Genomic DNA, 27,924 nt, shown 5'->3' with positions numbered 1-27,924 from the left:
AGTTGTTCCTGTGGGAGCTGTCTTGGGGCAGTTCTCATTAATTTTGATTTCTTTGAAATCATTAGTCTCTGCCACTGAGCTTCTGATGTTCTGTTCTTGACTGCTGACAATCCACTTACAGAAATGGTTGTCCTTTCTAGTTCTAGTGGACCAATCCTCAATTTGTTTTTCACTCTGAAGGATTTCAGTGCTGTTTTCTGACAGTAAAAATCTCAAAATTGTCAGCGTATCTGATCAAGTCTCTGTATTGTTACGACTGGACTATTTTAAATATCCTTTAGACTTCTTTTGTATACATGCCTTAGGAAATGTGCATGAAAGAGATGGTATAGTCTTGATACATCCCTAGTGTGAAGTAGGCAAAGCTCCAGCCATACTGGAGATGAAGATAAATTAGCTAAGGGTAGAATTGAGTGTTGACTTTATGCTGAGGTATTTCTGCGGTCTGGGCAATAGCAGGACACTTCTTGTGCATACTCTAGTTTGTCGAACTACCTGATTTTCAATTTGAAAGGTTGCTTTTTTCATTTTTGGGTAGCTGAAGGTTGCCATCAGGATACTGACACGGAGAATGCTGATGTGCAGGGACAGACTCTCAGCTGCTGGCTTGGCAGTCTTTAATGTGTTTTACCCCAGATAATGATTTCTTTAGGTAGGAAGGATATCTGTACCTGTGTCTTGCATCCTGGTGCAGTGGGATGCAAGGGACTGAAGAGAGGCAGCTCCTCTTCACTGGGATGTGGTAGGAAAAGGAATGAAGAAAAGAGAGCAGCTGTATAGTACCTTGTGACAAAACTGTCCTAACATCTGCTTTCCATGCCTGGTTCCTGTGTGGTTCTAAATTCATGCAGTCTTCACTGTTGCATTACTTTTGTATGATGGTGTTGTAAATGCATTGAGGAAAGAAAATTAATGGAGTTAATTTCCTTTAATGAGTTCTCTTCATTAGATAGTTCTATTAATTAATCTGTTTGTTTATTGTAGAAATCTTCTCCTATGAGGAATGGTCCCTTGCAGAGCTGATGGTAGCTTGCCTGTGCTGCAAAGTTTTTTTTTAAATTGTCTTTTCCTTTTAGTGAAACTGGTGTTGATGAAGATGAGGAATTGTATGACTGTGTCTATGGAGAAGATGAAGGTGGGGAGGTTTATGAAGACCTAATGAAGGATGATGCAGCACAGCAACCTGTACGTTTTCTGATTTCTAGCTATTGTCAAATAATAGCAGTTATATTTTTAAAATATAGTATTTGTGAAATTATCTCTTTACAGCTAGTTTTCCTGAAACTTCACTCATGCTCAGTTGCATCTGGAACTGTCATGTGCAGTACATTCTCTCTTATGTTAGACTGGAGGCGTTTTGGCAGAGGGTCGAATGTTAACTGTGGTAGTATTGTGAAAGAACTGTAATATTTAAATAAAACACAATAATTACTTAATTCGTTAAGATTTCAGTTATGAACAGTAAGATTTACCAGCTATTTTAAGAGCAGTTAAATTAACTGCTTACTTCAAAGTGTTGTACTTCAAAAACTAAGTTATAATATAGTGAAGCGTTGTTGTTTTTACCCATAATTTGGACAATTTATCTAACAAGGGCAACTGATAATTCTTTCATACCAATGAAATTCTAGCTTATTCAGCCATGTAATTTTTTTGTTGATCATTAGATTGGTCTTACTGAAAACAGCATAAGTAGCTTGTTCACTTTGTCATATAAAGGTACCGTGGTTGGTTTTCAAAACTGTCTTGGAAAAAATCTGAACATAGGCAATAAAATTTACTTATTAATTGGGAGAAGGCCTAACATACTTGTTTTGTTCTTTCTCATAGATGTGCTGATCTGTAAAATGTTAATCTGAAGCCATGACAGGATATGTTCTTTAGGACAGTTGTTTTCTCCCTCTTTATTGACGTGAAGCTGTATTATGCTTCCCGTTGTCTTAAGTTGGAAACTAGCTTCTAATATTCCAAATGGCTTCTTAGTAATATGAAGAACCAGAAAATTCTAAATATTGTGTTCCTTTTTTGTTCATGCTGCATCACTTGTATATCTTTCAATATAAGTGTAGGAGATACCTAATGTGATTTGCGTTCTCTGCTTTCATGGTGATTCCCAAAGTTAACACTATCTTACCTTTAGGAAAATTACTGCCTTGTTTTAATCTCTATTGTTTTAAGAATAGCTATATTGTTTTCAAGCTTGTGTTTCTCTTAATACAAAATCTTGCAGGCAATGCATGTAAATTCAGGATGAGATAAGCAGGAGGTTATGTTAGTTTTTCACATTTTGCTTAATTTTGTATATCTCCTAAAGTTTAGGTTACTCAGGGAACGAAACCCAAGACTGAGTTGAAAGAGCACTGTTTTTAGTTTTAATGAAGTCACATTCACTTGCAGGCAGAATGTTTTAAAGAAGTGTTGGAACCATAGGAAATCTTTACTGTGATCTTGTTTTGAGCTTTTATTTTATTTTGAAACTCAAAATACGTTAAGTTTTGGGTGTTAGGTAGTGTGTGGGTGGCTTTTTTTTTTTGGCAGTTGGTAAGCTCTGGCGGTTGGTGGTGTGTAAACTTTCTCTGATTCTTTCTTTTCCTGTTGCAAATATCTCTCTTGCATATCTGTGTTTCTAAGAAATGATTAATATAGCAATCAGAACTTTCAACTTCTAATTTCAGTTGCAAATTGGCCTGAGTACTTCAAATTGAAGACGTTATTTGTTTCTTGTAGAAAGTAAATGACAATTGAAAGCAAAGTATTTTTTCCACAGTCTGTAATTCACGGAGACATTAAAATTGTTTTGCTGTGACGGATTTCTTGAATGTGGTAGTTATTTCTCTTTTGTGATAGTTTCCTCTCAGATTTATAAATACACTGCATACCAACATGACAATTTTGTTCAGTTCTTGAATCCTATGTGAGAGTTCCTTGCATATAAAACACTAGCACAGGACAGTCTTCCAGCAGATTTTTAAAAGAACCCAATACTTTTCTGAGTCTCCAGTAGCAACCAGAACGCTTTGCATCTCTCTTATCCTTAACAGAGCATCATTATCATGTGAACTATTCTGCTAAATTTTCTCTAGTGTTAGCTGACCTTCCAAGGCAATATTTTAAACTTGAATGATATTGGTGCATTATTTCATATTTCCTCTCATGTTTTGTTTATTGCACTTAAATTCTAGAAGTCCTGGGTATGGATAGAAAAGGAACTTGTTACTTTCTGCCAACAGTGCCTATGTGAAAGGTTTGTCTGGGTTAGGTGAGAGCGAAATATGAAGTGTATTGTTCCAAGTGGAATCCCGGGATTTTATTTGCATTGCTTGTGCAAGAGTTGGTGAACTGCAAAATCCCACGTTTTGTTAATGGATATAAAGTCCTATTGGATCAACAAATTCTGTATTGTTGCAAATACTGCAAGCAATTTAAACAGTATTGAACACACAAAGGTAAAGGTTAAAAATAACTGGAAGCCTGAAAAATGTCAAAGTCTAATACTTTGAGATTAGTTTAACTATGGTAAAGTGTAACAGTGCCCTTTCCCCCTGCCAAAGAATAAAGGATGGATTTTAAGAAGCAGCTGATCATCAAATGATGCTCACAAAGTAAATATCTACTGATAAGGACAAACTGTATTTTTTCAGATTAGTTACTTCTGTGTACAGCTGATAAGGATGGCACTTTAATGGGAAAACTAATAACTGCATGAATTGGATTTTAAAGAGTAATTTCTGAGATTCTCCAGCACCTGGAGGATGAGTAAGGAGCCATGTTCCTGGTGCAGGAAGTGTTATGGAGTCCCATGGAGACAAACAGAGAACGGTAAAGGACATAAGTCAAAACAGTGAATGAAAGTGCAAATAGTGACAAAATTTTGTCCTTGTATGATTTGCAACTTGGCATCTAAGTTAGGTGGTAGGTATACATTTCCCGCTCTTCATAGGTGGCCAAGCAATATATCGCAGGAACTCTGTGTGGCTCATGGACAGATTAAATGTGCCTTGCTCTTTGCTGTAGTATGATAGCAGGTGTGTCAGCTAGACTGATAGTGAAGAGAGGGAGTGGAAGGGGTCTAGCTCTTGGACGTACTAAGAGCTAATTGTTAAAATTTCAGGCTAGAAGTTTTGCTTTTCCTGGAGGAGTTTAGTCTTTTGTTCAAAAGCTGAAAGTCTCTCTGAATGTGAAGAACTCTAATACTAAATTTCTAGTCCTGATTCACCTGTATATGGGTAATACCAAGTGTGTTATGGGCAGTATGTGGATTCCCTATATTGGGTGAAAAAAGGTAGGATACAGTCAGGGATATGCTGAAGGATGCCTTGGAAGGATGTTACAAACTGATTAAATAGGCTTCAGAAAGGATGTGACAGTATTGTTGCTTATTAAGCCACTGTTTTATGAGAAATATTTTGGATCGATTATTGCTTTTAATTGTAAGATCCTATCCAGTTACTGTATCAGGTTTCCAAGGTGACCTATATGTCTCCAGATGTTTTAAGTCTTGCTTGATACGGGTGCTTCCATACCTTCTTCCAGGTATTTACTCGTTTGAAGTTACATTTTCAAGTTATTGAGGCTGTAACACTGTAACTCTAATCTTCAGTAAGAGTGCTTCCTTTAGTGGAGTCCTGTGCTGATAATTACTTCAATTTCCTATGAGTCTGGTGGTGTGCATGGAAAAATCCCAGGGTCTCATTGAAGACACACACATACGTATGCAAGAGCTGAACTTAGAGATCATGGCACTTTTTGGTTTGAGGACATACTCATACTGTGTCTGAAGAGAAATTTCTCTTGAGAACTAAAAGGGAAAATCTATCAATAAGTGCCGGGATTAGACTGAATCCAATGTTTATGGCAATGCAAAGTTACTTACATGTTTAATCCCATTAAGTTTAATGGAATTATTAAATGCTCAGTATTTCAAATAAGATTTCTCAGTCTGGATGTAAATGAGAAGTGACCTTTTATTTCAGCCTCCAACATACATGTAGAGAGTTCAGCGTTTTATGTCTAAACATTATCTTTTCACAATATTCCTTTGATGCTGAATTTTAGTAAAACTCCTGAAGTCATCAGATAATTGAACATTAAAATATTCTTTTTATTGCTATAATATTTAGAGACTGCAGTACTTGGAAAATTTCAGGAAGCAGTTATTCTGATTGCTTAATTCTAAACAAATAAATACATTTGTTATCCATTGGGTGCCTGTAATGTCTTAAACTTGACTCCATTGTAATTACAGAAATATACTGAAAATGACATCAGAAGCTGTTGTCTTGCTGAAATAAAGCAAACTGAAGAGAAATACACCGAAACTCTGGAATCAATAGAGAAAGTAAGATAGTGCTTATAGAATTGCTACTTACCTATTTTTATAATAGTCTAGAGAATATAATGACATAGTTGATGCATACGTGCTTTTTTTGTCCTTACAGTTTTTCATGGTGCCGTTGAAAAGGTTTCTGTCGGCATCAGAGTTTGATATGGTTTTCATCAACATTCCTGTAAGTAACTGCATACTAAATGAACAGCTATAAGTTTCAGAGCTGAGTATGATTTTTTTTCTAGTATGTTACTGCAGAAAATGGTTATTTGAAATATGGTGGAAAATGCTTTTATGTAGATATAAAGGATAAAAAAAAGATGTGCACACTATTTTTTTTCTTTCATGAAAGAACAGGTTAAAAGAAATAGTGTTATCATGCCAGATAGTGAGTGGTCGTAAAGCGGAGTATCTTTGACCCATAATTTATAGAAGGTGGTTTATCTTTTAATATATGCTGGCATTTTTGTGATGGTACAAAGTTGTACCTGTTAGGTTGCCTACCACTGTATGCTGAGTGGTGCTTTCATTAGGATTTCTATAGCTACTCTGCAAATCCTTGTATCTACCCTGGCTCTGTCATCACTGAACACATTTTACAGTTAAGATAACTCACAGTTTTGTATTGAGAATCTGGCACTGGAAAGGATAAGGAAATCCTCTGTGAAGTATCTAGGAGACCTCTTTATTTGACTGAAATCTTATAGGTTTCTGTGATTATTACTTTGTTCCATTTATTTTTGGCCTAATCTTAACAGTGTGGCAATTGAAGTTTATTTTTAGTTGATGTAAGTATTTAGCAGATTTCTTTATCTGACTTTAAAGGAAGACGTTAGGCAGGGTCTGATGCCTCTCTCAACATAGACAAAGTAATGTTCTTTTATGAAGCATAGTGTGAAGAAAGGGTCCCCATAGTGTGGCCCATGTGCCTCATCAAACCTTTATTGCCTGTAAAAGTTCTCTTCTGTTTCAGCTATCTCTGGCATGTCCTGCAGGCTCAAGGATCTTTAGGAGGTGGTGTTGGGTGATATTTTTTTGCATGAGAACCTGTTCTGTAAGAATGTGTTAGCTGCTGTTCCAGCACCATCCTGACAGAAGCTGAATTATGGCAATTATTACACTAGTACGGATACCTGACACCGTGCCATATTTGTCCCACTATTAAAGTTTTCACTGTGAATCTCAATGGACCCTTTCCTTTGAATATTAGTTCAAAATACTGTCACAGATATCAGTAACCTACTTGTCTTCTTGAAGTATGTCAGCTGCCTGTGGAGATCCCTTTGCTTTTGAAAACAAATTTATTTTCTGTGCTATGTTAATGTTTCTTATTCATTGCAAATAAGACCCTGAGGTGCCTTACCTAAGTTATTGTAACCTCTTCCCTAAGGTTCTGTGTGCCCGGGGGTGTTGACTCACGTGCCTGAAAGACCCAAAGCCGGCCAGCATGAAGCAACATGCTGGCCACGCTTCTTTTGATGCAGCCCAGGATACAGTTGGCCTTTGGGCTACGAGTGCACATTGCCGGCTTACATCAAGCTTCTCATCAATGAGCACCCCCGAGTCCTTCTCTGCAGGGCTGCTCTCAATCACATCATCCCACATCCTGTATTGAAATCAGAGATTGCCCCAACCCAGGTGTAGGACCTTGCACTTGGCCTTGTTGAACCTCATGAGGTTCGCACATGAGGTTCACTACCCTGCCGTTACAAAATAGTGCTTTTTCTGACTCCTGTAACATTTTGTAGGCACCCAAAACCATGAAAAGAAATAATAGGGCTTGCCTAAGCCAAAAATATGTGTGAATGCTTTGTCTGCTCAGACCTTGTCTCTGGCAGTTCCTCAGCAGGAAGGCTGGAGGGCAGTGGAAGCTTGTTTTAATCTAAAAATAGCTGTTACACAGAGCTCTACAGCAAACTGCAATGTGGAGAGCAAGTGCAGTGTTCTTGGAACACGATGGATTTACCTCTATTAAGGGGTTGTGGTGAAAGATCAGTGCTTTAGGGTGGTGCTATATTATTTATATAGACTCTGAAAGAATCTTGCTGGAAACATCATCTATTGATTTAAAAAAACCACAAACTCCCCAACCACCCCAAACTACTCACCAATCTAAAGACAGTGCCTTTCATTAGGGCTCATGCTTCAAAGTTCTGTCCTATAGAATGTACATATGGCCCCATATTTGTATGTCTGTGTTCATATGTCTATATATATGTACATATATAGATGCATTTGTATGTATTTATGTATACTATGAATGTATTTGAATTGAAACTTATCCAAACATACAGGGGGAGAGAGAGATGGAAATATGTGTAACAGATACTTGAATAATAAAAAAAAAAGTGTTGGAACTTTCATTAACTTCTAATGATGTTAAAATCAGTTTAGTTTAGAACTGGACTTTGAATTAGAGATTGAAGCTCAAAAAGACATTTTGTCCTCTTAGCATTAACCTGTTTTTTTGGGTTGTTGCTTAGTTCAGTACTTGTGCACTCCTAAGAAAATATGGTCCTGTAATATATTAATTGGGAAGCGTTTCTGTAATATCATCTTTGTCTGCTGCAACTTAAGATTCTGCGGATATGGCCATACTGCTAGCAACTGAATTTGATCTGTTTCAAGTTTTTGTTCCCTCACCTGTGATGTGATGATTGACCTCGTGTGTACTCTTAGTTTTTGTCACAGTGAAGTGAAATGTTTTTGCCTAGTTCACAATTCAGTATTACATGTTATTTTTGTAGCATATAATTTATTTACTGCATTAAACCACCTTTCAGTCAGTTATCCTGATTTAAAAACTTCTTAACCTGTTTTGACTTGATTTCTTGTGAGGTCTTGGATAGTATCCATACAGACAGTATTAAGGCTGATGTAATCTCCTGTAGTTGCTTACAGATTTTTATATAACAGTGAAAAAGTAAGGTGAGCTGCTGCTGTACTCGGGGAGCAAATCTTTCTGCAATATTCTTGCCTCTCTCTCAGCTATTAGTTGCCTGCTGTATTGGCAAAGTCATTATGATTGCAGTTAACTTATCATTAGAACATCACTAATTGACCAATGTAATGTACAAAACTAATTTTTCACAGCTCAGGAACATGAATCATTACTTTATCTTGTCACTAACGCATTTACTTGACTTGCTTAATTTTAAAATTATCCTTATAAAATGAAGATGAATTAACGGTGCACGTTCCAAGCTAGAATAAATTAGTTTCTAATGGGTAGTTCTTGGAGTTTAGTTTTTCTTGTTGCACTGTATGGAAGATGTGGCAAACATCTATTGTTAGATGATCCAATTTGTTGAAAATCATGGATCTAACAAATTTTTATATTCAAAGCTTTAAGCTATTCTGTTTTTAAAAACCTTTCCCCCTCCTCATTACTGTTTTTAAGGATTTGGTGAAAATTCACAGGAATCTAACACAGGACATCAATGATTCCATTGTTAACAAAAATGATCAGAACCTATACCAAATTTTTATTAACTACAAGGAAAGGTAAGATTTATGCACTCTTACTAATTATGATAAACTATGCTCGATTTCGTGAAGTATTTTACCGTACTTTTGTTTGATGAATATTTCTGAAACAGAGTTGGACTCAATGTCAGTACACTTACTAAGCTAGTTTGATGTTCTGAGCCTGGGAGTCAAAATATAACCTCTTGCTATATGAATCCTCCCTCTTCTTACAGCTTGTTAATATAGTTACATACACAGGCACAGCGTTTTTTTAATGCAAATAACCTCAGGTATTTTATAGCATGTACCTGTATTGTTTAACAGGCAGATGGTTAAAAAAGGGGAAGAAAGAGCAAAATAAGACAAGGATACATATTTAAGGCTATTGCAGGTTAAAGAAAACCAAGGAAGTCACCCTTGAAAGAAATGAAAGCAGATGCAAAAATGAAGAGACAAAGAGACTATGGTCTACCCCTTGCAATCAACGGTGTAACAATAAAGCAAACATTCTCTACCTTCAAACTGTGAAAAACAGCCTGGCTGATAACAGGAGAGGTGCGGCAGCATGCCATGCCCTGTAGGCTAATTGCCAGTTTTTTTTATCCACCTTCTCAGATTGGTCTTTTTTTCTGCCGGCACTGAACAGCTGTTGGACTGTATAGATGAACTTACATGCCTGTGGTGCTTGTATTGTGGACGACAATGCTGACCTGCCTTGAAACAAGCCTTGGGTTGTGGTTAAAAATGAGTTCCTTCTGGAACTGGAATGGGAAAGACCTGCGGAAGCTAGTTGTGTTTGCTTGAGGGTGATGGGAAGGAGAATTGTTACAGTAATAGCAGGTTTGTGAGAAACTGGGCAGCTGCATGTGGAAAACGTTAGAGAGTTGTTTTCTAAGGGAGGAGGGTGTTCCAGACTGCCCATAAACAGTCTTGCTTTCAGAGACCCTATGCCTCAGCTTTTATGTTGGAGCAGGACATAGTTATTTCCCAGGCTGTTAGACTTTCTGCTGCTGTAGGGAAGAATTAGGGGGCAAGAAGTTGTTTTGGAAAATGCTTATCCTTCAAAAGTAGTGCTGAGATGCATGCTAAAAGGGGAACAAAGGACACTGAGAAGAAACCTCAGGTTTATATTATACAAAAAAGGAAACGGATGGAGGTAGACTGTGTCTTAAACCATGTGGTGATTAAAAGTAATAAGAAATGTTAAGGGTCAAATTGATATCATCACTGTAAGTGTGAAAAAAGAATGAAAATGGATGGTAAAGATTAGGCAAGGGAAAAAGGAATTTTGGAGACCCCATGGTCATGGGAGCCCAGAAAAATTGGGTTTGAAGCATACATAAAGAATCACCTCGAGGAAATATATGAAAAGGTGAAAGGAAGCAGGACTCTTTGCAATGGGACTGGCAGAAAGGAGCACTCCAAGCAGGGTTAAGAAACTCCTGTCATAAAACTGGGCTCCTTCAAGAAGCATTAATGCCCTTGACAACTATTGAGGATGTCTTGAGTTCTTATACACAATTATTTTAATCTGAGAACTCCCAGGATATAACCGGGTAGAAACTGTTTGAGGTGGATCAGTGTGGATAACCTACAAGTTCTTTAAAGTACAGCTGTAATTGATCCTGTTAAACCTGCGTTGCAGATTTTATTCATTACAATGCTGGAAAACTAGTGTTGTAAATACTACAGACTGTTCTGTTAAATGGCAGTTAAGCTGCTTTTTACCGAGTCCTATTTTTATTGGGACATATACATGTGAACATTAAAGAAAATTGCAATTATTTTACAACATTTTGAAGGTAGTTCAAAATAGTGTTCTCCTGAATATTCTTCCTTGCATTCATGCTGCCCACTGAAATCTGTGGTTAAATCCTATCCTTGCTTATTCAGGCACTGCTCCTCTTGAAAGTAAGATTGTTAATGCTGTATTTGTGAAAAATGATCAAGAATTGTTCTTAAATAAGCAAATGATCCTTTTATTCTTTATCTCTTGCTTTGATTTAGATTGGTTATTTACGGACAATACTGCAGTCAAGTGGAGATAGCAATATCATGCTTAGACAACATCTCTAAGACAAAAGAAGATGTTAAATTGAAGTTAGAGGTATCAGTATGTTTTAACACACACGTGTGTATGTGTATATATATGTAAAACACATGTGTTTCTTATGAATTTGCCTTGCTTTCTTCCAAGTAAAAAACTTTATAATAAAAATCCTGGCTGAACTGATATGTGAATGTTTGTCTCTTCCTGTTTTTTTTTTTTGGTTTTTTTTTTTTTTTGGATGTTTTGATGAAATGAATGTGAGCTGCTGTGGTACACGTACTGGCAGTGAAGCGAGAGGAGTTTTTGCGCTGACATCAGTAGGTTTAGGACTTTGTTCAGAAAGTGATCATCAGCTGTATGTTTTTGCTTATTGGGACATCGAAGCTGAGAACAGAGTTGCAGAATCACTCAGGTTGGGAGGGACCTGAAGGCTGAACAAGCCCTGGGCTTGCTGTCTGCTATGACCCCTGAGTCCTTTCCAGCAGAGCCGTGCCCTAGCAAGTCAGCTCTCAGGGTCAGTGCGTTCCTGGTTGGTGTGTACCAGGTGAAGGATTTTAGCTTTATCCTTGTTCCCTTCATGTGAGGTTCCTGCTAAAAATATTAAATGGGAGGGGTCCCTGGATTGACCCCTGAGGAGCTCTACCTGCAGCTGTCCCTCAGGCAGTGTAGGAAACATTAGTTCCTGCTTTTTTTTATATATACATATGTCACATTATTTAGCCAGCTTTTCATACACCTAGTAGTTTATTCATCTGGAGCGCATAATATCCCTACCTGTGTATCAGGACGCTGTGGGAGAGGATCTTGAAGGCCCTGGAAAAATCAAGGTAGAATCTCCCTACCCATTCACATATCTAGCCATTTCATCATGGAAAGTAGTCAAGTAGGTCAAGCATTGATTTACCTGTGATAAATCCATGCTGGATATTCTCAGTCACCAACTTCATATGCCCAGAAATTGCTTCCAAGAGGATATGCTCCATTATTTTTGCAGGGGCTGATGTGAGACCGACTGGCCTGTAGTTTCTCACGTTATCTTTTGATTTTTTTGAAGATAGATGTAATATTTGCTGCCTTTGCTGTACTTATAGGCAATGTCTTTTTTTTTTAGTTCAACGGAACACATGATTTCTGTTGTCTTTCTGATATTTATTCTTCTCTTACTCGTGCTGTTGAAATACCTAAGAACAAGTGTTGAGACCCTGACTTATTTTTTTTTTTGCTTAGCTCTTCTTGCCGTATCAGCTATTTTCCTTCATTTTGTTGATGTTCTTTATTTCATACTTAATATAGGTGCTTGGCCCATCACTGTATTTTCATATAAATCACTTGAATATTTTCTGTTTTCTAACTCTTTTGCCTTATTCTTTCTTCTGCTTTGAACTAGGAATGTTCCAAGAGGGCCAATAACGGGAAATTTACATTACGGGATCTTTTAGTGGTTCCAATGCAGAGAGTGCTAAAATATCACCTACTACTCCAGGTATTTTATTTTTGAATCTTAAGGAGACTGAGAGCAAAACTGTGATTGTTTATAATCAGTAGCTTGTAAAAAGAGAGAGCTAAAGGTCTTTATCAAAGGGAAGTGATTGATGTTTCCATAGATTCGAAGCTGATTTGTTACGAAATAAAATCCAGTCAAGAGCGAATTTTCTTACAGAGATCGTTCCTCAGAGCTGAAGAATATCTGGGAGAAAAAAGAATAAACCACAGTTGTTTCCTCAGTGTCTGAACCTTTCATTCTTGGTTTGTTGAAAATGGTTAGTAGGACTAAACTATAATCATCGTATTTTGAAATGTGAACCATTATCTCCCAAAGAGGAAACTGGACCATATTTACAGCATACTTTTAAGATGCTTCTGTGCTGTTGTAAATCACAATAAAGCCATATTTATTTGGAAATGCTTCTTGTTATAGCCCACAAAGCGTTAGCTTTTGCAGTTAGTCCTGTGATAAGGGTGGAAGGTCTTATAAATTTAATTTGATAGCTGTGCCAGGAGACTCATTAGTTCAGCTGCGAAGAAATAGATTACTATATTACATTGTCAGCCCTGCTGATGCTTGTAAAATGTCATTTTAAAAAGATCTACTACTTGAATGTGAAGCATAATTTTGACTCTGCAGAGCAACATACATTTTGTAGTATTAATTTTTTTGAAATATTTATATAAGTGCATCATCAGTAATTTGATCAATGGAAAATTGGAGAAAACAATGACTGGTACAGTTGCTTTTTAAAAAAAGTGTGAGAGCTGAGCCATGATTTTATAATCAACCTGTGTATTATGAAAAGATGATGTACAATATGTCACTATGGTCTAATGTGTGACACTATATGTACACGTTGCACAAGAAACAAATACGTTATATACTTGGAAAGAAAATTTGACTAAATTGTTGTAATGTGAAGTATAAATACTTATTCCTCCATTTCCTATGGTTTCAGCAGGTTATTATGTTAGCTGAAATGTATAATTCTCTTCTCAAATTATAAAGAAGAAATAACCTGTTTCCCCAAGAGGTTACTTTTTCATCTCATAAAACCAAAAATGCTCCTTTATTTTCCATATGGGAAGCGGCTAAAAAAAGTCTTTAAACATTTACTTTTGTTTTAAATATGTCTTCTGAGTCAGCTTTATCTTAGGTGTAATGAGACAATGACTTCTTTTAAGCAGTTGCACAGTTTAGCTGAGATTTTTATTGCCGGCATACCTCCCTCTCCGCAGACAAGTGCGCAGGATCCTGTAGTGTATAGTAATGTGCAAATGAACTGAAGTGTTTACCTGTGCTTTCAGTATACACATACAGTAATGATGTGATAGGCAACTTCTAAGTACTAGACAGACCGAACTAACTTCTAATGATGGTTTGTTATCGGCTAAATTTAGCGTTAGGCTATACAGCAATCATTCTCAAGCACTTGCCAGTTATCTGTTTGCAGTAGTCCCCGCTCAGTTATAGGCTGCTAACTTTGGGGATGAAAATGTGAATTCTTGGATTGTATTTTCTGTTTTGTTTTTTTCTTTCTTTCTTTCTTTCTTTTTTTTTTTTTTTTTTTTGGAGGAGTGGAGGGGATGAGTACAGGCAATGACAACTTGAATTTGTAAAGTGACAGACAGTGGGTGTAAGGTTTTAACTGCTCTGTCCACAGGAGCTGGTAAAGCACACTACTGATCCTATGGAGAAGGCAAATCTGAAACTGGCACTTGATGCAATGAAGGTAAGTATTCATGGCAGTGAACTATTTATGTCTTTGTGGGCAGTTGAAATGGTAGCTCAGGACTATATTTCCTAGAGGAGATAATGTTCATCAATACAAACAATACAAATAATGTTCAGCAGATCAAACATGTTTTCATAAGTCACTGTGAGCTTTGTTGAGTATGTCAAGGCAACTATATAATTAAGTGCTTTGCCCGAGTTTGGGAAATAAATTCACTATAGTTCTGAAGTGGAAGATTTATGTAATGAAACTTCCTTATTTCAGTTTACTTCTACATTATTTGCTGTCATATAATGAGATGAGAAACAGCTGTTTCAATAATTGTGGTCTCACTTCTGAAATTCAGGAATATTTCTGTCAATGCAAGTCAATTCTAATTAAGACTGTAATCTTTCTTTACAAGGCTTGTTCTTTCATCTTAATATGATCTCTGTGGCTTTACCTATGAAAGTAGTGTCTTTCTGGAGGTAGACTATCTGTCACTTTATATTCTCTCACAAGTGGTACAAACAAACGCTTTATAGAATAGCTGTAGTGCCTTATGTTTAAGATAACATATTGTGTGTTCCTCTGCACAGCCTCGGAAATGAAGCACAGTTCTGCTTCAGTTGACATTCATGTGCTGGAATTTTGAATGTTTTTCTATCATTTGTGGAGAAGGAGTGTGAAGTCAACACAACATAGGTTGTAACTCCTGATGTAGTCTGTATGGTCTGCAGAAGATGCTGAAGTCAGACTAAGTTAGTTTTGGGACACACAGCTGTCTCATATTATGTTACTGTCTGCCTTGAATGCGTGGAAAACTAGCCAGCTCACAAATGATATTTTTTGTTTCCCTTTTTTTGTCATCTGGTTTTGTGTAGTGAATGTGGAGAGAGCCACCATGATAATCTCCATTGGAGATGCCTGAAATGGGATGACATAGTGTTGCTTCCATCTAGTGGCAAGCCGTGCATCCTGGCTGCTGCTAACTGGCTAGGAAAATAACCCTCTATTTTTATCCCCTACCTGTCCCCCTTTTGCTTTCCTGTTTGATGGCTTGCTTTGTTGCTTTTCTTGGTAGCTGTTGGACTAAAAATAAAAGATCAGTTAAGGCATTTTTTGCCAGAGTGGCTGTGGCAGTTATGTGCTGGTTGGCAGGATGTAACCAGCCAAATAAAAGTCCCCCCATACCACCCTTCCCCTCCCCGCCAAAAAAAGCACCTGGGTATGAGCATGCCTCTTTAAGTCTGCAGCAGTGTTTCCCTCCTGATTTACTGCATCCTCTTATAACAGTCCCTGCCAGTGTAGTAGAAGTAAATGTACAACATTGGTCTTTATAAAAGCTGCCAACAAATGTCACTGCCCCCCAGAAGGCAACTTCTAGTAGGGATTATGCTGTCAGATTTCTTTTAGTATCAAGAAAATAAGGGTTATTTAATTCTACTCTAACTCTTTTAAAAAAAAGACTGGTGTGAATGTATCCTCTGCAGAGTCATTTGTGAAACTATCTTAATTATTGCAGCTATTCTTAGATTTTGATTACAAATGTCCTAGGAAGATGATCTATCTTTCTCCCACCCTCCAAATTTGTGACCATACTGAGGGGATACTCTAAAAACAAGTTGTGAAGATCAAAATGGCTTTTCCAGCTGCTGCTCTCTGCACCTTACCAGTTACCACTCCTGCTCACTCCTCATCTCTAACCATAAGCAGAAAAGCAAATTGTCGTTGTTACTCAAACATGTTCCAAGAGTTTTAAAGGCTTTAGTAAAATGTGTACAGTATGTATTCTGGTAGAGGGGATAACAATGATCTCAAGTGTGCAACTTATGTTTGTATATCCCATTAAAAGCCTCTCTCTGCTATGCAACAGTAAGAGCAAGCTCCTACTACCTGTGCAGTAACTACTTATCTCCTAATAAGCCCCTATATTTACACCTTACATGGTGCTTTTGAACTGCCTTCCATAATTTACTACTACATGTTCTATTTACCTTCTGTCTTATGCTCAGATATTGGATGTTGTTGACTGCTTTCTTAACAGTATGCTGCGTAAATTATGTTTCCATTTTTAATCTTGAAAGTAAGACATAAACAAAAATCAGAAAAAATATCAGCACATTTTTTACAGTTTTTTACACATCTCTTTTTTTGCTACTAAATTTGTGTTTCAATAGATAAGTTGAAGAAAGTTGTAAATATGGTTGAACATATGCAGAGGCTTTTTCCTTCTGTATTTAGGCATGCATATTGATAGTACTTGAACATTAAAGATTTTATTTTTTTTTAAGTGACTATCTATGCAGATAAGTCTAAGACAAAATTAGAAATAAATTCGACAAAATAATATATGTAAGTGATCTGTTATGGTAATTTTTTTTCTCCTTCCTTTTTCTGTTGGTGCTCTAGGACTTGGCTCAATATGTAAATGAAGTCAAGAGAGATAATGAAACGCTGCGTGAAATTAGACAGTTTCAACTATCAATAGAGAATCTGGTATGCGATTTTTTTTTTCATTTATACAGTTTTTAAATCACTTTTGATCAAATGTATAGATAGATGTATTTTTTCCCCATTTCATATGAGATTATACTACTCTTGATAATATAAAAGTATGCTTTGGCTTAGAATGACATGAATATTTAAATACAGAAATCTGCAATTTTGTGGGAGCTGTAGTTAAATGTCTTTGCATAGTTAAAGGTTTGTATTTGTCTGGTGACTCAAGCATTTTTATAATGGGCAAGTTTTTCCTATTTGAAGAGAAAAATGGAATGGATTGAGAATTTATTGCTTTCAGTGTAGATGATAGTGAGGAAAAACTGTTGTTCTCAGGCCTGAAAAGTCCTTATTTTGGGGTAAAAGGAGTAGAGTGGTCTAACATTTGAATGTGTCACCATCTTGGCACATGTATTGAATCATACATGTTTCTTCTCTTCCAGAATCATTCCCTCTTACAGTATGGAAGACCTCAAGGTGATGGGGAAATAAGGATAACAACACTAGACAAACGTGCGAGGCAAGACAGGTGATGGCATGAATTCTGGTGTTTGTTATTAAGAAGCCTGTAAAATATCGCTCTTTTTAGATTTGAGGTCAGCTTGATGATTCTTGAGAGTGTTTTCCTTTTCACTCTGCATTCACAGAGCCCATCATCCACTGTTTACCAAGTGAATTTTTAAAGTGATTCATGGGAAGTTAGCTATTACGTGATCATCTGAGATCACTTAAGTCCCTTGCAAGTAGGAAGTCTCTAGCAAAAGTACGTTCAGTGGTTTTTGTTTTGGTATTCAGTAGTATAGTTGTTCACCTTCAAAGTTTTAAGTGCCATAGGCAAAGGTGTGCAAAATAAGAATTTGGGTGTTACCTTTCTGGAGTGTTTTTAACCATCTTTATATTGTATTTTCATAGGCATATCTTCTTGTTTGATCTAGCTGTAATTGTCTGCAAGCGGAGAGGTGATAATTATGAAATGAAGGAAATAATAGATCTTCAGAAATACAAAATTACAAATAACCCCACTACTGATAAAGAAAATAAAAAGGTAAATATTTGTGGATTCATATAAAATGCGTATTTTTAGCAGCAATTTGCAACATTTTGCAGGAGTTCAAAGTGTATATACAATTTATTTACAGTTTTATGTTTTAAGTATAAGCTGCAGTGAATATTTAAGGATCCCAAGTTGTTTATTTTGATGTAATTAAAATGTTTGAGTAAGTCATTTGTAAGTGAACACAATAATGAGGTCCTGGTGTTCCCAATGTAAGAGAATAAAGGAAAATATAAATGCTTCTTTATTTTTTTCTTTCATTCCTTCATAACTAGTGACCTCTGTATTGCCAATCTTTTTGTGCAGTGGTCTTATGGCTTCTACCTCATTCATATCCAAGGTCAAAATGGTTTAGAAGTTTATTGCAAAACTAAGGACTTGAAGAAAAAATGGCTTGAACAATTTCAGATGGCTCTGTAAGTATATTTTTATTAAGGTGGAATCACTTTCATCACCAGTGTAAGGAGATCACTTGAATTATGCTGAACTGCATTCACGTTTAGGTTTTTTTAATACAGCCTAGTTATCTATTTTATTTGGCTGAGAAACAGCTGAGTGACATCTTAATGAACAGAATATTTCCCTGAAATTTCTGTTGGAAAAGAAAGAGGGCACTGTAGGCTATGTATTAGTTTCCAACTTAGCTGCTAGAACTGCTTTAGTAATGCTATCTTAAGCAACAAAGGGGAAATATTAATTTTCTTAGCAATAAATATCCAACATAATAGTGACATTTTTTTTCCCTTCCCATTTTTATTTTGATTAATTGAAATAGATGAAATATATTTTTTGAAAGGTGATGCTGATGGTTTCGGAGGGGATCCTGGACTCTTTCCCAGTGGGTTTTAATTATTTTGTTGTTTAGTATTTGGATAAAGTTGGCTGGCTTATTAAATTTAGTTTCATGAGGCTGATTTCCTTTATATATTTTCAACTGAAAAAGGAGGTTGCTTTAGAGTTCTTCAGAAGTAAGTTGTTCTGATGCAAGACTGCAGATTACATTATTGTTATGCAGCATGAGCTTTATTTCCATGTCTGATTCTTGTCAGAAAGACAAACGTGATTATTGATGCCTTGGGTATTCTGATTAAATTTAATACATGAATGACGGAATTGGATGACAGGATGATGCTTGCTTTATGGTGAAAAAAAAAAAAGAGGTGTGAGGAAGAGTGACATACATGAAAATGGAGAGAAAGCATTAGTAAAGTTGTTTTGGATGTGAACCTAAAGGTTTGTTAATTGGGGAAAAAAGGCTGTTATGAGCTGATGTGAGTGAAAATCTCTTATGAACTTGTTTATCAACTATATATTATACTAAGGTTTAGAAAAAGTGTGTGCTGATTTTTTTTTTTAATGAAAACATTAGGGAGAAGAGCATGGGCTGGACAGTTATTATAAGGTCTGCTCACTAGGGTTCCCATCTTGCTGATTTTTATTGAAATGATACGTGTTTTGGCAGAAATCTCTGGGTGGCATAGTGGGAGATGAGAAGAACTATTTATTTCTATGTTTGCAGAAAGTGGAGCAGTTAGCATCTTCCTGCCCCCCCCCCCCCCCCGCCCTGTGCACTTCCTGCTGCAATTCCTGTAATGTCATTATTGATATTTACTTAAACATAGACAAAACATGTATGAGAAGCTTTAGCATTGCATGTATTGATCGCTCTTCAGGCATCCTGTCCCAGTGGAAAATAAAAATCTCTAACCAAATCAAACCAAAGTCAGCCAAAGGAGCTAAGAAGAAAGCAATAGGAGAGCTATTTTTTTCCCAGGAGTGTCTGTTCCGTTCTTCACAAACATTCTTATGGTTTGTTGCAGGACTCCCTCACCCCACCGCTGTGCGTGTGCTGCGTAAGTGCAGCTGCATATCCTTGCCCAGCATTAAGCAGCAGCCAGTGCTCATGAGCAGCTCGTGAGCATTCCTTAGGGAACAGTGGTTTACTGCTGTCCATTGCCCTCTGTGAGCAGAACAAACGGGACCTGAAGGATTGACAAGTTAATGTGCTGCTCTTTCCTCTTGGGCAGATGGTGTTGGTTATTGAAAATGAGTGGTGGTGTCAGCCTTGTCTTGCATGGATGTTTGTCCTTCTTGTAAACCCATACCTCTAGTTTAACCTCTTCCTGTGTGGTTAAAGGTTGTAATGCAGAGGCACAGCAACTCGAGCAGCAGGGTTGCTGGCATTCAGGGCTGAGGTGCAGCATGATATAGGGTGGCATTATCTGCATGGGGAAATGCGTTTGCTCCCTTACGTATATAACCACTAGTACTGAAAACAATGGGGAGCTTCTATGCTTTCTGAAGTTTTTATGCCTTTCCTCCAACTCCACAACACATGAGTTCGACTTCATAGCGTATTTCCCTCAACAGTTCTCTCAAAACATACCTTGGTTATGTAGCAGTAATTATGTTCTAATGCATGCTGAGGCACAAGAGTTTATTGGGAATAAACTAAGCCAAGTGTTTCAACAATTCGTCAGTTGGTTTGATTTGTTGTTTTCAGGAGTCTCTTTGCCTACCATGTAGGTTATCTGTTCTAGTGTGATTCTACTCTGAAAAAAAGCCATGATTGAAATGATGTGATTATTCATCATACTCAATTATAATTGCTGCTTCTATCAGCAAAATACTTATCATTACTTGAAACTTTTACTGAGACTGCAAAACCAGCACAGCTGAAGGAGTAAATTAAATTCTTTTTTTGATTATCAAAAATGATTTTGTTTACTGAGTTCCAGACAGAAATATCGGTGCAGTTTTGTTGCCTTTTGGATTGTGCTCTGTATGAAGTCAATCCAAGAACATAAAAGGAGAACAAATTAGAATGTCTCTTATTATTTTTATTTTAAAAACTAACCACTAGAACAGTTTTATTGTTAGCTAGGCCTTATGTTTTCATTTTTATTTTTTTTAGGAGCTTAGGTGTTTACACCAGTGTATGAACAACAATGATGGTATGGTTATATTGCTGAAAAGGCACCTCCTGTTGAGATGCTGGTGTGATTGAGATGAGATATGGGAGGCTTATGTTATTGATAAAGTATGAAATAGAGGAGGATGCTGCTTTACTGGCTGGACTTGGTTTGGATTTGGAGGGCAGGAACACATTAGGCATACTTGATAAGGAAAATCAAGGAAAGAAGGGTGAAATCCCAGTGCAATTTCCGGTGTTGCCTTTTCGTTTGTTAGATAATTAGTTTCACAAACCTGTGAAAATACTCTACCTCTCAGCCAGCTCCGTTGTTACTGTGGTACATGTGAGTTGTTATGAGGAAGGCTGGGGATGATGGGTTGCTGGTCATAAGAAACTGAAAAAATTATTTTTATTCATATGGCAGTTCAGCTGCTACAGTATGTATTTACTGTTTTCCTCAGGCTGTTGCTTTATTTTGAAATTATATAATACTGAAGCCCTTCAATTTTTATTTTTCTTAAGGTTTTCATGAGAGTTATTGATGTTCATACACTGCATCCTCAGCAGCAATGATACTGTGGCATGGCTGCACTGAATTTGATGCTATTGACCTATTCATGGCAATCTTCACAGCTGAGGCTGGGTCAAGTTTATTGTGTATAACCTTAAAAATTGCTGGTTATTTGGGAGTACTGGATTTTCTAGATGACAATAAAAAGTAAGACACTGGGACAGCGCATTTAACATTGCAGTCAAGCTCTTGAAGCTGAATCTTTGGTTGGACTTGTAAATCTGATGAATTTGAGAGGTTTTCACAAAGCTAGGAAATAGAGGCCAATGGAGGATGTTTTCATGAGGGCCATTGTATCACAAATGGCTGAGTTCTTCTTTGGTGTGCCTGTTCCCTCACTGATTTGCATGGAACTTTTGCAAGCACGAAAGGGGAAGCATAACCACTTGTGGCTTCGGAAGAGATGTGGTGTTTAACAGCAGGAGTGAGCAGTTGCTATTTTGTTCTTTGAACTCTGTTCGTATTAATGGATGAGCCTGTAGCTGTATGGGTAAATAAGCACCTTTTAAAAGGTAGTACTACAAAGACTTTACTGTACTAGATGTGGAAGGTTTAAATTTAATCTAGCATGTCAAAGAACGTGGTTTAAATGCAAAGTAATTCCATATCCACGATAATATTAATAGAAGTGTACAGCCAAATTACTGCACCAAATTGCTTAGCCAATTTAGAGTCATCATGTATTAAGTGAAAGTTTGTCAGCCATATGATAAAGTGCATGGTTTATTTGCTGCATCTGAGCCATTAAAAACCTCAAAAAAATGATTGTGCGTATGAGACATCATTTTGTTAGATTTCCTAGTAGCATGTCCTGTCTACTCTCTTTTCTACCATATTAAAAACACCTACAAGAATCAGAACAAATGTATAATGTTTCATAATATACCTGCATATTGCATAAAATATTTGGTACTTCTGTGTTATTCAGCTTACACTAAAAGGTAGGAACGCTGATTGGTGTATTTTTGTTTTCCTGTAGAAAGCTCTCCTACAGATGCTTTCCTTATTTCAAAAGTGCTTATTTTAAAAAATATTTGAGTAATACATGTGTCAATGACACTATGTTAACTGTTCTTTATTAAAAGAAAAAACTCCTTCAAAGTTGTAGTTGTCTGCCTCTATTGTATGCATATATAAAACCTCAGTTACATTAATTTGGAACTATTTAGCTGACTAAATTATAAGGCTAAATTTCTTATTATGTGGCAACTGCTTTTTCTCATCACTGCTGTGATGAATTTAATTCTCGTATTTCATCATGAGACGATAGAATAAATACTGGAAGAAAATATGTTGGTTATTACTACAGCTGTCTCATGTTAACACTAAACATTTGCTTCTATCCACTAATTATTTCTTTGTGTGTAGTTAGTTTCTTGGTCACAGTAGAGCGTGGAGCAGGTGTGTGTTGTCATCTTCACAATGGCAGAGGCCTTTTCTGTGAAAGGCCAGATATAATATTTTCCCACTGACTTATCTTAATATCTGAATCCATTAGTGTAATATTGCATGCCGTATCTTATGCTGGTTTGTGCTGAATTTATTTTGTCATCATGATGTCCAGTTTGCTAATTTAATTAAGTTTTTCTCTGGTTTCTCAATCGTGTCTTGTAATCCACTCTAAAAATGGCCATCAGCAAACTTGGCTTCAGCATATGTTCCTAGATAGGAACCTATTGCACAGATAAGCAATTTAAAATGTAATCACAGAAGAATTTAGGTTGGAAGGGGTATGTGGCGATTGTCTGCTTCAGTGTCCTACAGGCCTTAGGTTGCTCAAGGCCTTGTCAGCTTGGGTTTAATACTGCTGGATTTCAAGATGCACAGAACTAATATTGCAAAGTCTTACGCAACTGTGTTGTAACACGCCTTTTAATGAGGCTTTACTCAACATCTCTCTTTCACAAACGCAGAAGTGCATGAAAACATCATGCAGGCAGAGAAACAGGCCTTCTCTTATTGTAGTTAGCTAAATTTTCACCTTCAGAAGTAGCGATTATAGTTTCTGTTTTGACATTGTCAGTGAAATTGCAATGTCTAATTAGTAATGCCTGAAAAATCAGTGAAAAACACATAGTCATTATAGTTATTACGGTATGTGTTAATTGCACAGACTTAATTAATATGATTTTTTTAAAAAGAATCCAAATAAAAGAGATTTTCAGACGTGAAAGCCATATAGCCCTCAAAAAAAAAATAGTGGTTTTAGTTTTAGGTCTCCACAGAGTTTATGCAGTAGCTCAGGTACAGTCTAATATGTTTTTGAAAAATTACTGTTTCAGTTAGACATAAATTCACACCCTGTACCTCCAGGGATGCAGAACACATCATCTGATTGTAAGGAAATAATGCCAAGACTCATGGATTCTCAAGTCTGATAGGTGTGCGTGCAACATTTTAGATTAGGCAAGCTACATAAATTGTAGATAGAGTTCCAAGAAAACTAGTACAAGAAAAAAACTAGGTGAAAAGTGTTCTTTTACCTGTTACCATACATATTTCCAAATTTGATTGCACTCTGTGACTAATGACATTGGTCAGATTCAGCTCAAATAGATCTGTTCCCTCAGATAATGCATATGCATTATTAATGCACTTCTTCTAAGAGAATATTTGAGCTCTGACATATTGAACACGGACATATTAAATTAAAGCTTTCTTATCAGAGCACTTCAAAAGCCTTAGGTATCTGCTACATTTTTCAGTGCAAAGGTATTTCACTTATACCAAGCTCACATAGGTTACCAGAGTAATAAACAAACATGTCTGCCTGGGCTCCTCCATCAGTATAAATATTTCAGCACTGCAGGAATGAATGCCAAGTCCATGTCTGCCAAAGAAGAATGGTTGCCTGTTCTTTGCTATGACTCCGGTTGGTTTTGACCAAATGTTTTTCAGGGTTATAAGCAAGCATTCACAACATATTTATAGTTATGCACTTTCTTTAGATTATTCCAGGCACAGCAAGAACTGCGCGAAGATTCTGCATATGATTTAGAGTGCAGTGTAAGGACGGCTTAGAATGTGAAAGCAAAATAGAATTTATGAAAACACTGTGTAAACACTTGTGGATGATAAATATACTTCAATATTATGCTTTCTACTTCACAAAAATCAAAGGTTTCCTAGTCCGTATGTTTTTATGACTTACCTTTCAACATGTCAGGTATATTACTATGGAAATTAGTGAGTGTTTCTTATAATTCAGAGAAATAGATTTGTAGTGACGCTACATCATAAAAATAAAGTACTACCATCTAAATACTGTTTTTTTTTTTTCCCTGTGCAAGTTGTTAATGTATTTTTAGTCTTTAAACATGGAATGCTGCATTATGGGTTTGTCCTGATACTTTGGCTATGTGAACAGGTGTCCTAGTTTCTCACTGCAATCTTTGCTACTTTTTTCTTTAGGATGTTTAGGTGTTTGTTTGGTAATTTACAAATATATGGCTATATACATCCTATAATTTTATGCTGTTTACCTCAAAACATAAACATTTGTCTTCAGTTAAGTGTAAATGTATGATAAAATATTTAAAGCTTATCAAGGCAAGCAACTTGGTAAATCTTGATTTGTAATACTTAGAACATTCACAAATAAGACTCAGCCTGTGAATATTAAAGTATTGATACTTTTTATATACAAATACTGATGTGTGGCAGAGCTTTGTTCCTATCAGATGATGTTTAAATATGTTATACGGGAACAGATTAGCTCAAAGCAGTCCATCTTCCATGCTTTTCAGGGAAGTAGGCTGATAAGGAAAAATGAAAGCCATCATCTTGTTTGAAACAATGCAGTACGTTTGCAAAAAGTTAACAAGATAAATTCCTTGATCTCAAAAAAGCCACTCGTCATATGATCAAATAAGCAAATTTCCTGGCAAAGCCTTAGAAGTTGTGCGTTCTTGATCAAAAGCACAATTTACTTGTGATATGGTTAATTTAATTATATAACATGTCTTCTTGATGAAGACTCTTTGATGTGACAAACCAGAATGTCTGAGTATTAACATATGGAGAATTGATTGATTGATTAATTCAGTAAATAGCATCTTCAAAGATGATTCTGAAATATAACAGCCTAGCTGGAACAGAGAAAATGAATTAGCTGTAAGTAATCAGCATTGCTCCTGAGAAGATAGAGTAGAAAAGAAGCTGAAATTTATGCTTTGTGAAATGGCATTGCCCGTGCCTAGTGAGAATACTCCTTAAGAATCCCATTTTCTCTCTTCACCTTTTTGCAATAAGTAATAAATCCTGGTAAATGTTTAAAAAGCATCATTTATTTGTATTTTTGTCTCTGCACTCTTATTTTGCTATTTTATTACACAAATGCCTTTCTGTTAGATGTCAGCATGTTGTATGAAGTGATCAGTTGAAATGGTAGTAGTTGCACAGAGCCAAAGCGTTTAGCATGGGAAGAAAGGATAGTGCAAATGTAAGGCTGGTTTTGGGGAACTGGGTTCTAAGAGAAATCTGCTGCATATCAGAGCAGGGAATGAGGTTGAACATCTCTGGGGACAAATACAAGGTTTGGCTGAAAGCTTTTTGTCTTTTTTGACAGTAACATAAATGGTTTTCAGTCTTTTAAATTCTTCTGCCCATTTTATTACTTAAAACATTTGAATATGTGATAAATGTCAGCTCTATTTTATCACCTAGTTAAATTTTCCAAAACTTTCTGAGATGCTTAGTACCAGTTGCCATGGCCTAACTTCTAAGGTGCTTAAAATTTTGAAAGGAAGTCACTTTGGCACAAAATGGGTATTTTAACTTAGGAAGTCTTCATAAATAATTTCTGTTAACAATTAATAACTTACAAATACTTATGGCAGATCTAGATTTATTGATATATTTTCTGCCGTGGTGTAAAATAGCAGTACTGTAAGTAAAACTGGAATGAAAATTTTCAGTGTTTGTAGGTATTAACCTGTGCCTTTTCCTTTATAGACTATACTGCATGAATACAGCATCAAATTTCATGTCACATACACTTCAAATATTCTTCAGCAGTTCGTGCTGAGGCTGTCCATAATGCTGAACGTTTCTGTATGAAACATTTTAACTTCTTAGAAGCATATCATGGGGTGTAGAATAATAACAGCTCGAAAATGCAAAGGCCGAATTGGGGTTGAGAGTTGAGGAGAGTTCAAGGTATTGTGGTTTATCAGAGCTCCTCATAGTATTTCATTTTTTTTTTTTTGATACTTAAACCAGTTGCAATTCATTGCAGACTCCTTACATGATACTTCATGCATCTGCTTATTGTTTTTATGCCTCTGAGCTCACAGGTGGGTGTACGTACATGAACTACTCTCTAAAGCCAAGTTTTAATCAGTTTTTTTTAATCAACTGAAATGTCTGTTCAGTTTCAAATACAATGTGCTTCTAAAATTATGGGATATTTAGCCAACATCTACATGCCATTGAACCCTGTGTGATTTCTTGTGACATGATTGATTTTTTTGAAGAGACTGATGTGGGAAAAAGGTCTTCAAAACCTGACCCAAAGAGCATTTCTGCAAAAATGAGTTGAAACCAAGAATATGAAGTATCATTAGGACTTCCTAGCATGTTTTTCCATTTTAGAGGGAAACTGTCAACCCCAAAGGAAGGGCAACTCTCTGTTACGCAGAACCCGTGACTCTACTGGACAGCCTGCTCCCAACCCAAAAGCTTGTCTGGACATTTCATGCTGTTCCAGGGCACTATCAAAAGCTTATCTGGGCACTATGCTGTTCCATAGTTCAGTCCCACTGAACTATGACAATGTGAAGGAGCATCTCTGGGCTTAAATGATGCTTGTGAGGTGAGTTTATCATCAGTCCCTTGAGCAGAATGGCTCAATTCAGTCAGTGTTTACAGTGTCTTTGCTTTCTCTGTATTTAACAGAAGAAATTATTTACTCAATGGTGTCTAGGTCAGCACATGCTTGTTTTGCAGCTAATTCACTTTTTAAAGGAGCTTTCTTGATTCATTTGTAAAGTGTCCCTGTGCAAGATGCATTTGTTCTTTATTTTCCTGTACCTGCCGCAGTCCCTGCAATTAAACATTTATGTATTTTTTGGTGTGGAAAAACGGTGAGCACATATCCGAGCAATATCAAACATTTTTCCGTTCTCGTTGGTGGTGGTGTTTTGTTTTCATTTGGTTTTTTTGTTTATTTGATTCGGTTTTGGTTTTTTTTTGGGGGGATGTGGATTTTTTTGCCCCCCTTCCTATACATTTTTCCTTACGGTTCCAGGAAAAATAAATTTAGTTTAAAAATACATTTAGTTTAAAAATACTTGAAGTCTGGGAAGGAGAATTGGAGTTGTTAATTAATTAGTCCAGACAAGCAATTTTTCAACACTAATTGAAATGTTTGTAATAAGTATAAGCAACACCTCAGTGGCCTTGATCCAGGGAGGAGGGGAATCTTTTCAGGTCTTGATTGCTGCAGTCAAGCTAGTATTGGAAAGCTGCCAAGGAAGCAATTAAAAGAAATGGCACTCAAAATAAAGCAAGACAGAAGAATGGGTCACTAGTGGAGGACAGCAGTGGACCTTGCAGGCAGGTTATTTAAACCGCAGTTTCTAACTGGTATAATGAAAGGTAATAATAAGTGTAGACTAAAAGAAAGAGGAGAATTTTTCTTTGTGCTATGCTCCAAACTCTCTTTCCTTTAACTCCCTGCAGAATATGAAGCCACAAGATGGTAGACTTCTAGTGCTTTCTGCTGCTGGATACCTTCTTGCTGCTATGAGATTGACACCGATAACCAGGAGCAAAGACAGCAGCTTCTAGTTGCTTCTACTCTTTACATTTTTATAATACTACTTCTTCTCTTCTGT

General features: G+C 36.5%; 1 protein-coding gene across 2 annotated transcripts in view; it reads left to right on the top strand.

The window, feature by feature from the left end:
* VAV3 (vav guanine nucleotide exchange factor 3) overlaps positions 1-27,924 on the top strand; it is a 165,786-nt gene that overhangs the window by 62,061 nt on the left and 75,801 nt on the right. For both annotated transcript variants that reach the window (XM_054073128.1, XM_009555828.2), the window contains exons 5-15: positions 1,077-1,185; positions 5,246-5,338; positions 5,439-5,507; positions 8,727-8,830; positions 10,802-10,901; positions 12,232-12,327; positions 13,997-14,065; positions 16,460-16,546; positions 16,993-17,078; positions 17,462-17,594; positions 17,910-18,019. In XM_054073128.1, the coding sequence (XP_053929103.1) occupies positions 1,077-1,185; positions 5,246-5,338; positions 5,439-5,507; positions 8,727-8,830; positions 10,802-10,901; positions 12,232-12,327; positions 13,997-14,065; positions 16,460-16,546; positions 16,993-17,078; positions 17,462-17,594; positions 17,910-18,019 (1,056 nt within the window). The remainder of the gene's footprint in view (positions 1-1,076; positions 1,186-5,245; positions 5,339-5,438; positions 5,508-8,726; positions 8,831-10,801; positions 10,902-12,231; positions 12,328-13,996; positions 14,066-16,459; positions 16,547-16,992; positions 17,079-17,461; positions 17,595-17,909; positions 18,020-27,924) is intronic.

This window comes from Cuculus canorus, chromosome 8 (assembly GCF_017976375.1).
Source record: "Cuculus canorus isolate bCucCan1 chromosome 8, bCucCan1.pri, whole genome shotgun sequence".
NCBI classification, from domain to species: domain Eukaryota; kingdom Metazoa; phylum Chordata; class Aves; order Cuculiformes; family Cuculidae; genus Cuculus; species Cuculus canorus.
Note: the sequence above shows the minus strand (reverse complement) of the source record. Positions and strands in the feature narration are given on the sequence as shown.